Source organism: Amblyomma mixtum, chromosome 1 (assembly GCF_055824585.1).
Source record: "Amblyomma mixtum isolate Tamu chromosome 1, ASM5582458v1, whole genome shotgun sequence".
Classification (NCBI taxonomy): domain Eukaryota; kingdom Metazoa; phylum Arthropoda; class Arachnida; order Ixodida; family Ixodidae; genus Amblyomma; species Amblyomma mixtum.
Genome location: NC_143012.1, coordinates 206,787,468 through 206,803,141, shown reverse-complemented (window position 1 = coordinate 206,803,141; position 15,674 = coordinate 206,787,468). Strand labels below are relative to the sequence as shown.

Sequence of the window (15,674 nt, the reverse complement as noted above, 5' to 3'; positions counted from 1 at the left end):
CGGAATTAAATACGAAGAGGTGCAAAGTCATGTACGTATTCCGATGTGCTAGCACTCCTGTTAAGTACTGCCTGATTAGCATTCGCTAAGACCCTGACACCTAACACAAATTCGCGGGAGTCCATATCTTCAAGAGCTTCAGCACCATACGGTGCATGTTACTGACACTGCTAACCACTACTCGGCGCAGAAGACGTAACCTTTTGAAACGCGGTCTTCCTCTTATAGTCTGTACTTACAAAATTCTAATATATCCTCAAATTGAGCATGTGGCCACCATATGGGGCCTTTATCACGAGAAACCAATTACTTGGCCGGAAATAGTCCTGAACAACGCTGCTCGTATTATCCTTTCCAGATTTAACCGTACTGCTCGTGTAACCAAAATGAATACTATCGTTTCTTTTCTATCCTTACTATCTCGTCAGCTAAATCTTCTAAGATATTTTCGCAAACTATATTATCATTCCACGCAAGGAGATGTCTTCATCGTTTCCTGCGATATGCCTGAAATCCCATCCGTCACCCTCACACAGCTGGAATTCAGCCATGCGACATTACATGTGCCTTTCAGTCTCTGTTGGCTCTTTCTTCACGCGAGTGGAAACGCGCTGCTGAAAATTGTCACCCCCAGTGGTAAATATCATTTCCGCATTGCGTTGGGTAAAACAGTGCAGTCAATAGTATCATAATTTTGTGCATCGACTAATGTATCAGTGTGTGTATTTCCTGCTGTCTATAACCACTTCCCTCTAGTCTGCGTTCAGTCCTGAGCGCACCATAAACACGTAAATAAAAAATGAAAACGTGGCCTCACCCTAAGCGTTCAAAGGCTTCAAACTGTTGTCTGTGTAGTCGTCAAGCCCTTAACGCGACAATGAGCAAGGAACAATGCACATGACTGCTGTCTGAATAGTTTATTTCCTTGCAACATCCCTGTCCATTGCACTTCTGATCTCCTCAAGACAGAGGGCTTGTCCAGACCATAAATCATGCAGCGATACTTGCGAAATCTCTGTCCACTGCAAAGTTGACGTCATCAAGACAAGGGGGCTTGTCCATGCGGGCAGTGAAACACGCGGCGACGCGGTGAGTGCATCGGCGTGTCGGCGACTATGGGTCAGTGATTGCGCGGGTCAGTGAGTGTGCCCCTCCAGCTTGCGTCGCCGGGCTTATATATCCCCCAGTGCTTCGGTCATCTCACCGTCATTCCCCGCTTGTATCTCCGCAGGGACCAGATGGTCATGGGTCTGGGCGACCGGGGACGCAAGCGCATCGCCATCATCGGCGGTGGCTCGGCGGGCATCGCGTCGGCCAAGTCATGCCTCGAGGAAGACCTCGAGCCCGTGGTGTTCGAGCAGACCGACGCCCTGGGCGGCCTGTGGCGCTACCGGGAGGTGCCGGAATACGGCGTGCCCTCGCTCATGAAGGCCACCATCATCAACACGTGCAAGGAGATGAGCTGCTTCAGCGACTTCCCGCCGCCGCGCGAGTTCGCCAACTACATGCACCATACCATGCTGGTGCGCTACTTCGAGATGTACTCCGACCACTTCGGCGTCACCAAGCACATCCGCTTCAACACGGAAGTGACGCATGTGGTAAAGAGCGAGGACTACGACGAGACTGGCCGGTGGGACGTCACTTATAGGTATGTGCCGCACTTGTTGTAAGTGACGCCTATAAAAAAAGCAAAAGCGAGCTCAGCTGCATGGTGAAGTTCGCATCACGTGCGTGCCAGCAGTGAGCTCGTGGCCGGCATGTGATTGTGAGCGTATGCTGACTAACCAGCCCCGTCAATTTGTTTGCATTTGAGAGATATCAAAGCGTCTCTTCGACATTTTGTCAACAAAACTGGAGAGTATGGCAGCACTCCCTCTGTCGCTGTAAGGTCAGACCCTAACTAGTGTCACGGGCGCCTTGGTCTAGAATCTTTTGTAGCAGATGGCTCTGGACATCTGTCGGGTAAATTTCCTGTGGCCGAAATTAAATATAATCGGGCACAACTTAAGTCCGCGGTGAAGCTGTGGTCATAATCATGAGCACTCACTGTTCCTATCCGACAAGGATACAGTCTGTTGTTCAAGCTCTACTTGACCAAATAAAAAGGTGATCAAAAAACGGCGTTATAAGCCGAAAATATTTGCTCCCTCCGACTTGTTTAACAGAGGAAAACATTAAAAATCAGCTGATTTTGTTTACTGCTTTGATTGGTTACTCGTGCAATGCAGACACTGCAGGCTATGGGCTGTTCATGTCCAACATTCTTGGTCAATATTTTGAATAATGGAAAATTGTAAGCTACTGTTATAGAAATATTGATGTTAATGGTGTATGCTTTCGATGTGTAGCAAAATCTTTCTTTTAAAGTTTTTGCAACGCGCGAATTCAACAGTTCTGACTGCTATAAAAAAAACAGTGAGGAACCCTTCTGACCATAGCAGAAAAGTTAGTAGCAAATAAATGCACGCCTGCCGACGAAATATCTGCGGATATATTGATCCTTATAGTGAAATCTTGCGATATATTAAAAAAAAGCGTTCATAAACTCTTTGCCGTTCAAAAATGTTTTTTGTCCAGAATTGTTGGGTATACTAATGGCATTTTTTTTAACCCTACCTTTCCATCGGTTGCAGGCAGATGTCAAAACACATTCTCTTTGGACCGTTGCGAACAGGCCCAGATAATTCGGAACCGTTTTCACTGTACTTATGTCACAAAAGTCCTGCGAACAAAATGGCGACGCCCAGGAAGAGTCTCAACTGGGCTGGGGTATGGCCTGGCAGAACTCTAGACAAACTGCAGGTGTCCATTGAACTTTCTCCAGCTTTACACATCTTACTTTTTCTGCCTATCCACCTTTCTTGTAGGCCCGTTGAACACAACCTGTAGTCTTAATGCTGATAATCGATAATTTTACCCTTTAAAACTATGTTTATGTCGTCTGCATCCGTAGGTTTTGTTTCTTCATCCTTTTCTTCTGTACTTCTTTCTTTTGCTTTGTAGCCTTTTCTAGTAGTGGTTTTATTTGCAGGACGCATATCTAACGAATATATGCTTCCAGCACTGTATATTCTCTTGTGTCAGAGCTAGTACATTAAGTTTTTCTCTACTCTTCTGTAAGTACACTGTCCTTGTGAGCTTACACCATATATGATTATGACGGCCCGGCGGCTTCTGTTGTGTACTGAAGGAAATCAACTCTCTTTTTTTTTTCTTGTCCGAAAGAACGAAAGGCCAGCCTCCTCGGACGGAGACATTCGATGGAGTGCTGGTCTGCTCGGGTCACCACGTCATCCCTCACGTGCCGACCTTCAAGGGCCTGGAGAAATTCAAGGGCCAGGTGTTCCACACGCACGACTACAAGATCCCCGACGGATTCCGCGACAAGAAGGTCCTCATCATCGGCGTCGGGAACTCGGGCGCAGACGTGGCCGTCGACCTCTGCCCCTGCGCGGAAAAGGTATGCACGACCTGCAACTTCATTTGTTGTGGACAAGACCCATTGGCGCCTATATGAGCGCCACCATGCATGTGGATATCACTCACAACTCGTTGGCAGCGTAGTGCAAGCTACGAACGCCAGACTGTGGTATTGAAGCGTATGTGTTAGAGCTCTAGTATGTGTTATTGTGTGTGCTTCGCTCTTCGCGCTCTTAGCTTGATCACTTCGCTGCAAACTAGCCGCAAGATGAAGTTAATGGTGCAATTAGCCCCACTTACCTCCCTCCCTATATCGAAATGTTTTTCATAAAAGCCGCACTAACACTGATCTCTAGGGTGAAGAAAGTGCAAAAGTGTATTCCGGAAATACAACCCTCCCTATTTGTTTTCTCAAAGAGTCGCTCATAAATCCGCCACGGGAAATGTACTTAAACAAGCTTGCGACGTGCGCTTTTACCTGCATTAAGCACAAACAATAATAGGACCGCGCTTCCTTTAGTTTCTTGTTTCACCGGTGTACTCAAAATGTCGGGTTCCACGTTTCTACCTTTTTATACATGCCACCGCATTGTATACAACTAAGCTTACCCATGCCGCAACATAACTTGAGTAATGACATAACACAAGGTATGTTCGCGTCTGATTCCATCTGTCTGTATTTCATTCTTGCCAAACATATCGGGTATTATAAGACCCTCTCATCTCTGTTCCCTGTTACGTTTGTTCCTTTCATTAACTGCTCATCCTTCGCTCAAATGCTTCGGCGAAGTTGTTCAAACAACAGAAAAGCGAATTCGTGAAAGCATTGGCTAGCCAAGAGCCCGGAGTATTGCACGTGCTGCACTGTGATATGCAGCTCTACACCGCGAGAACTCCACCACGAGAACTCCACCACACTTTGAATGGCATGCCCAGCGATTCTGGACAAAAGCATTTTTCAACAGGAACCGTTTATGAGGGCAATTTTTTCGTATGCTGTAAGATTTCACTATAAAAATCAATACATCCGCAGATCACCCGACGGCAGCCTTGTAATTTTTTTTTCTATTAACGGATTTGCTATCGTAAAAAGCGTTCCCCATTGCTTTTCTATGGGAGTCTTAACGGTTCGATGCGGTCGATTCAAACACTTTAAAATAAAGATTTCGCTACATATGAGAAAAATGGGTCATACCTACAATATATCCATAACCATAACTTTCAATATTCCAATATTCAAGATTTTTGTCCAAGAAAGCTGGTCTTTTACCGGAAGCGCTTCAGGGTCCCTTTAACTCCGCCTAAAAACGCACGCGCGTACACATGAACCGGCAGCGGATTTCCTGTTTCCTTGCTGCCACTCGCGAAAATACATTCACTGCATATTCTGTAAGTTGTAACTACAGGGAAATGCCATGTACAGACGGACTGTGAGGAAACACCTGCTCTCGAGTATTTCTTTATTTCTTTTCAGCTCTGTCCTATATTTTTCTGCATGATTTTGTGTCAATAGTATATCCTGTTTACTGTTACACTATTTCCACAAACGGTGCTTTCTCTCCGCAGTCCTTTCTTACTATCTCTCCTCTCTTAATTCCGTGCTTGCTATCTCCCTCGCTATCTATTTTATTTCATCCGGCTGCGAACCGAAAACAGTAGAAGAACGGCAGATTGGCTAGTTGGTGTAGATTCATAATGGTGATTCAACAGCGCAAACACACACACACCAAAAAAGAGACAAGGCACAAAAAATCAGTGCTGTCTTGTGTGTCTTGTCTCTTTTTTGGTCTGTGTGTGTTTGCGCTGTTGAACCACTATTATGAATCAAAAACAAGCGACAGTTTCCGCAGCCGACAAACTTGTTTTATCTTGCTTTCGTTTCGTTATTGTTTTAAAATTTTTAGTACACCACTACTGCCATAATCACACAGTGCACCAAGAACTGCACCCATTGGTCTGCCAGCTAAGAGACTATACTCAATACGCAGGTATACCTGAGCACGCGCCGGGGTTGCTGGGTGATTCGGCGCGTGGGCTTCTGGGGCATTCCCGCCGACTCGTTCCTGAACCGGCGCACTGTGAACCTGTTCAACAAGTACGCACCCGAGTGGCTCGTGAACTTCGTGTACGAAACGTACTCCAACGAGGCGTTCAACCACAAGCTGTACCGACTGAAGCCCAAGCACCGCTGGCGCAACCAGCACCCGACCATCAACGACGCTCTCCCCAACGGCATCCTGAGCGGCCGCATCGTCATCAAGGGCGATGTGGAGGAGTTCACAGAGACGGGCGTCATCTTCAAGGGCGAAGAAGGCTACGAACAGAAGCTGGACGTCGTCATCCTGGCCACAGGATACCTGGTCAGTATGCGCGAGCGAGAAAGCCGCGAGGCATTGAGTTCGCATAAAAGTAGCGAGGCGGACACTAAGAAGCCCTAAATTTGACACTGTATTTTTACTCTTAAGACATTAAGAATAGGACACTATTGTATTAGGACACTTAGGGCTTGATGTGGCCGTAGATCATCCCGTGGTTCAGTAGAACCAAGACCAAAACGCTGATTTAATCAAAGCTGTCAGACTCACCTATTAGGGACTTGTACATTGTACCCTGAGTTCTGTCCTGCTTCGGCAATTATAGTCTCATGTTTGTCAAAGAATTCAGAGATCTCCCGAAAGTACTTGAGACATACATTTCAATCCGCAGCAGCCCCGCAGCGGTGGCTCAGTGGTTACGGCGCTGGGCTGCTGGCCCGAAAGACGCGGGTTCGATCCCGGCCGCGGCGGCCGAATTTCGATGAAGGCGAAATTCTTGAGGCCCGTGTGCTGTGCGATGTCAATGCGCGTTAAAGAACCCCTGGTGGTCGAAATTTCCGCAGCCCTTCACTACGGCGTCTCTCATAGCATTAGTTGCTTCGGGACGTTAAACCCCAATAAATCAAACCTTCAATCCGCAGCAAAGTCCGTGTTATCCGATAAGAATTCATCACTACAGGAAGTTTTTTTTTTTCTGTGTGCAGTGGCTCAAACTGCTGTGCGAATTCGTGTAAACCAAACATTTCTGAACGGCCAGAAACGAATAACGTGGAAAATTGGGCATGTTGGTACATGTCTTGAACAAATAAGTAGCAGCGCAAGGAGACGAGGACCACACGAGACAACAAGGACGGCGCTGAACTTCCAACTTTTATTTCCAACGAATCGTGCGAACATATTCTTCAGACGTGTCTTACGTGTGAAGAATGTTCCCCAGACCTTGCTAGCACCGTCATTAGAAAAAAGAATAATCAACGTGTAACGCGCAAAATCATTGAATCAGAGTTGATTTATAATCGGGGAGAAGCATGTGTTAGCTCCGCTTCTATCACTCTCTCTGATAAAGAGCTGACATATTTGCGCATGCACTGACGATGACGCCGGATTGTTCAGAGTGCATATATGTTCGCACGATTCGTTGGAAATAAAAGTTGGAAGTTCAGCGCCGTCCTTGTTGTCTCGTCTAGTCCTCGTCTCCTTGCGCTGCTATTTATTTGTTCAAGCCAGATAAGAATGTTTGTTCTAGAAAGCAGCTATCTATTTCCAAGGTGGGGGTTCAGAGCTAGAACACGGCGTTGGCGGCGCTTTCTACGTCTGTTGTAGTCGTTGTGTAGGAAGCGGCGAGTCTGACTTTAAATGCTATGTTGAGTAAGGAAAGTGCGACTCACAGTGGTTTGCTACTACTTTGCGCAAAGTCGTGCGTGCATTACATCAAGGACGACTCTGTGTTCTAACTGGAGCGTTGACGGCGCAACCTTTTGACAAGCACCAAAAACTTACCTTTAAACAAAGCTGCGTTCGCAGAATCAGTATGACATCCATGTCCATGGCTGTCAATGACTTCAATCTATTACCGCTATCCAAGATGCCGCCATGGTTTAGCTTCGGACGTAGGCGAGATGTAGGCATTAATAGTACTTTGAATTAGCAGCTTCCGCCGCATAATAATGATGCGCGCTGCTAAGAGGTTTTGCTGTGGAGTCAGCATCTCGCTACAGCTCTGCGATCATTGTTCCTAAATGGCCTTAGGAAATGATCAATGTGAAATTGGTGCGTACGCATTTCTTTTCCTAAATGTAACTATAAATTCTGGCCCACACGTTTGCTTTGCCCCTGGTGACTGCTCTTTGCGTCCCACTATTAATGAAACCAAAATAGAACTCTTTTACCGCGTTGCAGCAAAGGCGCCTCCTTCGGCCTTTCTTCCATTGTTGTTGAATGAAAAAAAGAGAAACGGGCCTGAAAGCAAGGCGTCTCGCAGGCGACGTTCCCGTTCCTGGACCAGGAGGTGCACAAGACGGAGAAGAACAAGGTGTGCCTGTACAAGTACGTCTTCCCGCCGCACCTTCCGCACCCGACGCTGGCCTTCATCGGGCTGCTGCAGCTGCTCGGGGGGGTGTTCCCGGCCCAGGAGGCGCAGAGCCGCTGGTTCGCGCAGCTCATGAACAAGAAGGTGTCGCTGCCCTCCACCAAGGAGATGCAGGCCGACTACGCCCGCTGGCGAGAGAACCTCGAGAAGCGCTACGTGGACAGCCTCAGGCACACGTTCCAGGTATGCACACGCACTGCTCGGATCTCGAGCAGCAGCTTTGCGGAGGGCTCGCAGCTGAATAAGCAGGGAGGCTGAGAGTTATTTAATGCCTCACCGTTGTCTACAGAAGGCTGTCAGCAGAGATGTCACGCTTTTCGGTTGGTCGAAATAGTTATGACGTCAGAGTGCTCGGATTCGCAGTAATGAGGTCACCCACCTCTGCCTGACGCCACCTTTTGGAGCAGACGACAACTAATAAAATAGTTGTCGTCCGCTACGACAGGGGGCGTAAGGCGTCCGTGGGTGAACTCATTACATACCTCATTACTGCGAACAGAGCCATGGATACAACCGAACTCATCGAAGCAGAGAGAGTCGTGCTAAAGAAGCAGTCAAAGTTGGCAGTGAAGGTGTCTCATTGTAGTGTGTAGTCAAATAAAGCATTAGTACAGCACAAATAGTCTCGCAGTCAATGCCAAACAGTGCGCCAGGAAAGGCTTTCGCCTTGCAGCACTTTAGAGAGCCAAAGTGCCCCCTGAATTTTTTAGTGTTAAGGGAGGGAAGGACGCATTATAATTCGGCTATCTTTGTTTCTTTTCTTTTATTCTGCTGTTAAGTGGTCAAAATTAGAAAATGCTAGCGGGTAATTGTTACTTTCCAAACCTATCCCAGAAGCGCCGTATAGTGCAGGCACCTGGGTAAGCATCGACCATTCAGGCATTTTAGACGTCTGCAGAAACCACGGTACGCGGATGTTTTTACACTTTGCCTCCATTGAAGTGGAACTGACATTGTGGGCAGTCGAACCCCCGGGTTCGTGCATAGCAGCGGCAAAGTTATACACAACCTCTGAGACGTCGCGCTTTTCGGATATTCTTAGCGACTGGTCTGGAAAACGGTGTGCTGAGGTCGCTGTATAGCAGTATACATGAGAACGCAACCGCAGTCATCCATCCTTCGCCTTGCCTTAACCTTGCATTCCTTTCCAGGGCCTGGCTAAATGTCGTCCCTGCGTGGAAATAGCTGAAGATAAGATACTGATTGCGCTCCACTTCTGTGGAGCGAATGGAAGAGCGGGAGGAACAAAAGTATATGCCACCATATGACACCGTTGTCATGTGCATTGGCTTATATTTTAAATCGGCTAAATCGATCCAAGGGAGCTTCGTAATGTAGCGTCCTACGCCGTTTTCTGCACTACTGCGGAAGTCTAGCCCGCACGCGCCATCTGCGATTCTTGTCGACCTCGCTGTGCATGATAGTGCTGCTCTGTCCCGCAGAATTAATGTGTTTAGAATGGCACAGAATGAAGGCGAGGCTTTTCGGCAGGTGTGCGCCTCGGGAAGTAAGCCCTGAAACAGACACAGTGCGATTTCGTGTTGTCATACAGTGTTAGTATTCTTGAAAGTGTGGTGTAGACTATTTGTGGGCAGGCGTTTTCTCTTAGTCTGTGATGGACGCGGAAGTTCCAAGGGGTGCATTTGAAAGTCAAAAAGATAACGTGCCTTGTCGCACCGAAAGTTCGTTCAGCAATGTTCAGCAATGTGCACCTTACACGCGGCTAAGGATTATAAAGTTGCAAGCAGTGTAACTAAATGGGTGTAAAATTGTGCTTGTTCTTCTTTGTTGTGTAAGCAACCTTTCTTCCTCACTAATTCTATCTCGGGTGGTTCATAAAAGTTTGTTGTTGACAAAGGTGGTTCACACTGAGGCGAAAAGCTTAAGTAGGCGAATACGGGATTCAAAAAAACGCTACCCTGAAGAGCACAGACAGAGCCAGCTCCATGCTTGCATCTTAATTAACCTAACACATAAATTATACCCTCTTGAAGCGACCAACGCAATTGCACTAAACAATAAAAAGACAGATAAATGCAAGTCGTAAACATAATTCGTCATGCAGGCAGTCTTGAAGAACACAATCATTACAATGGCACTCAGAAGAGGGTAGAAAGGTAATGTCGCTTGAGGCTCTTTCGTGGTATGAGGATCATTACTGCAGGTATATTTTCCTCCGAAAGGCCGATGTCCCACACTTCTATCGGATGAGGGAAAAATACGCGGCTTGCAATTGCCCGTAAAACATTGGGACATCAAAATTTTATTTTGATTGTACTGAAGAGTATCCTTAATTAACGACCCCAAACTCACCTTTGCGGGCTCGCGGCTTACTCACTGCACATCGCCAAATCTTCCCACAGGCCGACTGGGTCGACTACATGGACGACATCAACTCCCAGTTCGGAGCCAAGCCAGACCTGTGGCGCATGTTTTGGCGTGACAACACGCTGTTCTGGAAGTGCTTCTGGGAACCGTGCCTGCCGTACCAGTACCGGCTTCAGGGACCGCACGCCTGGTCCGGGGCGCGCCAGGCCATGCTTACCATGAGGGATCGCCTCAAGGGTCCTCTGGACACGCGCAAGATGCCACCCGACATGAGATCTGACCGGGAACGCAAAGTCTGCCGCGTCGTGCCAACATTCCTCTCGGTTGCCGTAGTCGTGGCCATCTTCATCTACTTGCTCACGCTCATATTCTGAAAGAGAGCTAAAGGAAAACAAAGCGCCGACCCCGTTGTTGTGGTGATGTGCTTGTGAGCCACACGGTGGCCTTGTGCTGTCCACCGATCTGAAGAAGCGCAGTGGTGACCGGTTTTGCGGTGTGCGTTGCCCTTAGTCACCTACGCACCTGACCGTCTTCTGTGAAACATCTTGGACTAGCGCAACAGCACCGAGCTTACGGGGATGGTTCTTGCGGTTACTGCGTTTCCCCACAAACAAGCTGAGAAGTTTCAGAGGCAATTCTTGTGGTTGTGCACCTTTGCACCTTCTCGCACATGCCGCTGGAGGGTGAAAGCGAAGGGTTGTGGTAACCTTTTGAGATTCTGTCCCTGACCACCAACACAGCCGCCGCGTTTCCGTTCTGACAAACCAATGTAACCATTCAATGACACCCAGTTGTTTTGTTGGAACAGTTTGCATCTGTGTACTGAAGAACCAGACAGAAGAGTGCAGCTGCTTCTTCCGCTTCTTCAAGGAGTTGGTGCGCGCGCTCTCGCGTTTTGTCTTCGAAGCACAGCATAATGTAATTAAGGGGGGAGGAAAAGACATAGTGCTGCTTTCTAGAGTTCATGTAGGAACCATTTTCGCTGTTACGCAGTCACGCTAGCGACAATCTAGGTCCATTACTGTGTAAACCACCTTGTGTTGTCTCATGGCTGCAGATAAACAGCTCTTGTTGCGATTGTCTCCACGTGATTCTGTGTTTTTCGACCGGAAGAAAGGGCTGCAAAGTATCTGGACTTCAGCAAATTATTATTGAGCCTTACATCTGGCTCAGGCCTCTCATCTTCAGAGCGAAAGAAGCAAAAGTGTCGTTCTTATGTTTACATGGCAATATCCCCAATCACTGAAAAATGGCCTCAGGCAAGTTTATCAAAGTCGACTTCCTCCTCCAGGAGAAACAACAAAATTAACGTAAACATTTTGTGGCCTGGTCAAATGTTTATTGGAATCCCGCTAGGTGGAGAGTGATTTGTATGAAGGGATTCATTTGCATCCACCCAAGCGCAGCCATATAGCTACAAAGCCGTACGACTGCGGGGGGGGGGGGGGGGGGGGGGAGAGAAAATGAGTAATCCCTTAATATTTTGTGGCCCAGCACCAAGACAGAACAAAGAGAGAGCAAAAAGAAAGGACGGGAGACTATTCCGGTGTGTTACCCTGCATATGGGAAGAGAAACAAATGATAGAAACAGTAATGATGAAGAGAGGAATGAATAATGTCAGTGAGGAGATACGAGAGGCCTGCGGCACTGGCGCTATACGCTGCGCGAGCGCAGCGCCTTCAGGAGGATGATCAGTGTATGGCAAGCCTTCAGGGCTGAAGATTGAAGGGGCAATCGTCAGGTGATTGTGTTTCTCAATCAGCCGGCGGATATGATAGCGGTTGAGTGCACAGCACGGCGATTGTCTTTCTGAACTGAATCTATGGCGCATGCAAAGCTTATTCTCAAGAAATCGTCTCGTCACGTCTACAGGCGTCATAGGCAGCACTCTCAGCGACGCCGATAACGGTTGTGAAATGCTTCGTGAATGCAACGCCAAGCCACAGGAAGCACAGCGAAGTTTTGCTAACAGCATGACAGAGACGTTGGTACAAGAGCAAGGAACACAGACCTGTGCTTGTTCTCTTCCTTTGTCTGTTTCGTACTGCTCACATGAAAATACGTGTCACCAAACGTAGTTCAAGCTGCTGCAGCAAGGTTGTTTCAGGTTGAGGCAGGTCTTCCCAACACAAATTGTAGATTCGGTCCAGGGAATACAGACGCGGGCCGGAGAAGTCGCCCGATTCCCATGGACTTATCTTGAGCCCACGCACAAGTGTGCAAAGCCTACCTTGCTGCGCCAGTTCTCGGGATCGGAAGGGTACGCAGTGACTGTAACTGCGCCTTCGTAATTGGTCACGTGCACAAAAGTAACGGTAGTGTTTCCGAAAGACCTGTTTTCGGGAGTAACAAAGTTACTGGTGGATGGATAGCCAAGTGGCAGTTACAGTTACAATATTTATCAACATTCGGCTGCTGATCTCTGAATTGGACTGACCTTTCTCGGAGAAATCATCCTTCCCAAAAATTAATTTGGCCTCTGCATTTTCTAGCCACTAGAGTCTCAGTCAGAAACCAAGAAAGCTCGGCTCTAACCGAAAACGCTACCAAATAAACAAACCATCAGGCCTTACTACCGTGAGATTTGTTGTCACAAGGTGTCCATAATTGAAGTCAATGTTTTCAATCCGCAGGAGCAGCATTACACTGAGGAGTAGGACGTAACCTTCGAAAACGCCCGTTCTTTCTCGCCAGACGTCCTGCCCGCTCCTGCCCATTGCTAACGCAACCAGGCCGGCTTAGACTGACAGATGTGCCTTGGGAAGGCCGTACGCACTTCCGTCAGGACGTCGGCGGGGAGGAGCGGGGAGACCGTCACGCTGTAAGCGGAGGAAAGTGGACTGGCCTCGATCCATCATCCGCCGGATCGTGCCACGCGTCCCTTCCTTTGCTCGCGAGGATGTTCGCTTTTCCTCTGGCTTACAGGCGCTCAGCACGCATAACACACGGCGCCATCGGCCTTTTCAAACCACAGACGGCGTCATCTGTATTATTCCCGCCGCCTGGCGCGAACAAACTTGTCGCTTCTGGCTTTTTCGGCGCACGGACCGCGCGCTGCAGGTCGCGTGGGTTGTTACGTCTTACCTATTGAGAGAGGAACACGTTTCATACATGGTCTGTTCTGAAAGTAGTAGGACTCATTTTTTTAAACAAAATTTATTCAAGAGAATAGTACAAACGATTAAAATTTTTCAAGGTAGCACCCTTCCGCACCTACATGCTGCTGCCAATGAGTTTCACAGTTTTCGTACGCCTCCAGGAACGCCTGGACCGGAGTGCTGTTTAACTCCCTCGTCACGGCCTGTTGAACCACCTCTACCGATCCGTGATAATTCCCCTTGAGCGTCGATTTTATTCTGGGGAATAGAAAAAAGTCTGGCGGGGCCCAGTCGAGACTGTAGGGAGGCTGAGGCAGCGTTGCCGCCTTGTGCTTGGCAAAAAATTGGGGTCCTTATTCACATGATGAAGAAGATCCACCGGTTGGCCTTTTCCTCCTCTGACAACACTCCCCGCACCAACTTCGCGCATGCTTTTCTCATGGATAAGTTTTCTGACAGGATCTCAAAAACTTGGGTTTGAGGAATGCTCAAGTCATCAGCAATCATTCTGATACTCATTCTACGAACACTGTTAAGTAAATGTTTCACTCGCTACACATTTTCGTTGGTCTTGCTGGTCGAAGGGCGTCTGGAGCGGTCGTCTTCCTCCACTCTTTCCTTAACTTCTCGGAACAGCTTTTGCCACTCAAAAAACATCTGATCTACCCATGGAAGCCTCACCGTAGGCCTCCTTAATCATTTTGTGAGTCTCTTTGCCCGTTTTACCAAGATTTACTCTAAATTTGATCGCGTATTCCTGATCCAGTAAACGCTCGATGAATCTGCGTGACGAGACGTTTCGACAGGGGTTCACAGTACAAGCGACCTCCTCTCTTCAACGGCCGAGAGCCGACTGCCGATTTTCCCCAGCATTCCCAATATCCCCCTTCAACAATCCTGCACGCGCAGACCACCTATCGTCAGCCCGTTCGCCCAGGAAAAAACCAGTCCAACTACTTTCAGAACAGACCCTGTATGTTCCGTTCTACACTGCACACTGTGCGAGTGGGACAAATCGGTCTATTCTGTGCCTGTCTTTTCCTAGTTTATAGAGAAGAGTGTCAACACGTATCCCCAATGATTGAGATTGCTTGCCACATGCTCGCGTCGTTAACGTGGCTAACCATTCCTACGATGCTAAATAACAGATGCGCAGAGCCTGTAGACATTCTGATGGTGCAAAATGCACGGCGCAGATGAAGAGACTAAATACGGGCCTTTATAACTAAGTCCTAAACTTCATGCGAGCATGTGCGCACGTTGTGAAATGTTTTTGTTTTCGTCAACCAGCCACGACCAATTAAACGTAGCATCGTGCAAAGCAGAACGCCGGAGATGGTGAATAAAAGCAGCAGTCCTGGCGTGTAAGCTAACATCCAACGGCCGAATTTAAAACTCCTCGGCCTGACTCTCGTTATTGTAAAATTCCTGGCCAATGCGTCCATTCTGGTATGTCTACTCAAGGACTTCCAGATGCTGTGATGAGCTTTCTCTTGCGATAAATATAGTAGCGAGCTGTGCCTGGTTAGAGCTCACGACGAAGAATGTAATCAGTTACTCAGTGCTTTGCAACGCCCAGAGGTGGTATAGCTCATGTCACAGGAAAAATTTACAATGGCATGACGTCCTGTCCATGCAGTCCGCCAAATAATACATAACAGAAGTGCGTTGGCGAAAATCTGGACGACTTAACAGAGTTCGCCGCCTGGGCGCTTATAGCCGTGCTCAGATTTCTCAGCGGCATTTACAGATATCAGTGTTTATTTCAGAGCTGTTGATGCGTGGATGCACTTAACGATATCATGATCGCAGTTGTAAGCACACCTCTAATAGCGCAACAACACTCAAAACGATTGTCCTTTTTTTTCGTCTCCAACACTTCCCAACCGACCCCTCCACCGCCTTCACGCAGACGTAGTGTGTAAGGTGTTCGACTGCTGAGCGCTGTGTAATGCAGAAACACCGGAATGCAGAAGTGCAGAAACGCCGGAGTGGTGGGTGGTGTCAGTGCACTTTGAATAATATCAGGTGATCGAAGTTAATCCGGAGTTCTTACTATACGTGTCTCATTCATCATCATCATCATCAGCCTAGGTAGGCCCACTGCAGGACAAAGGCTTCTCTCATACCGTATCTTTATAATTGCACTGCCCTATTCTGGCTGCGGCCACCCTATCCCCGCAAACATCCTGGCCTCCTCCGTCCACCTGATTATCTGCCAGCCCCTGCTTCGCTTGTCTTCTCCTAGAATCCACTCCCCATCGGTTGTCTTGCCTTCGCATTGCATGACCTGCCCGTTCCCACTTATTCTTTTGTACTAGGCTACGGCGTTTGTTCTGCGATTCACTCTGCTGTCTTCATGTCTCTTAACGTTACATCTACCAACAGGAATACGAGGGGGTACCCAAAAGAAACCGGAC

At 48.0% G+C, this 15,674-nt stretch overlaps 1 protein-coding gene across 3 annotated transcripts in view; it reads left to right on the top strand.

Moving 5' to 3' along the window:
• Positions 1-11,236, top strand: part of LOC149370658 (flavin-containing monooxygenase 5-like) — a 108,200-nt gene extending 96,964 nt beyond the window's left edge. For all 3 annotated transcript variants that reach the window (XM_089562657.1, XM_089562662.1, XM_089562651.1), the window contains exons 2-6: positions 1,232-1,651; positions 3,229-3,463; positions 5,412-5,783; positions 7,720-8,010; positions 10,191-11,236. In XM_089562657.1, the coding sequence (XP_089418783.1) occupies positions 1,239-1,651; positions 3,229-3,463; positions 5,412-5,783; positions 7,720-8,010; positions 10,191-10,529 (1,650 nt within the window). In that variant the 5' untranslated portion in view covers positions 1,232-1,238 and the 3' untranslated portion in view covers positions 10,530-11,236. The remainder of the gene's footprint in view (positions 1-1,231; positions 1,652-3,228; positions 3,464-5,411; positions 5,784-7,719; positions 8,011-10,190) is intronic.
• The last annotated feature ends 4,438 nt before the right edge of the window (positions 11,237-15,674 follow it).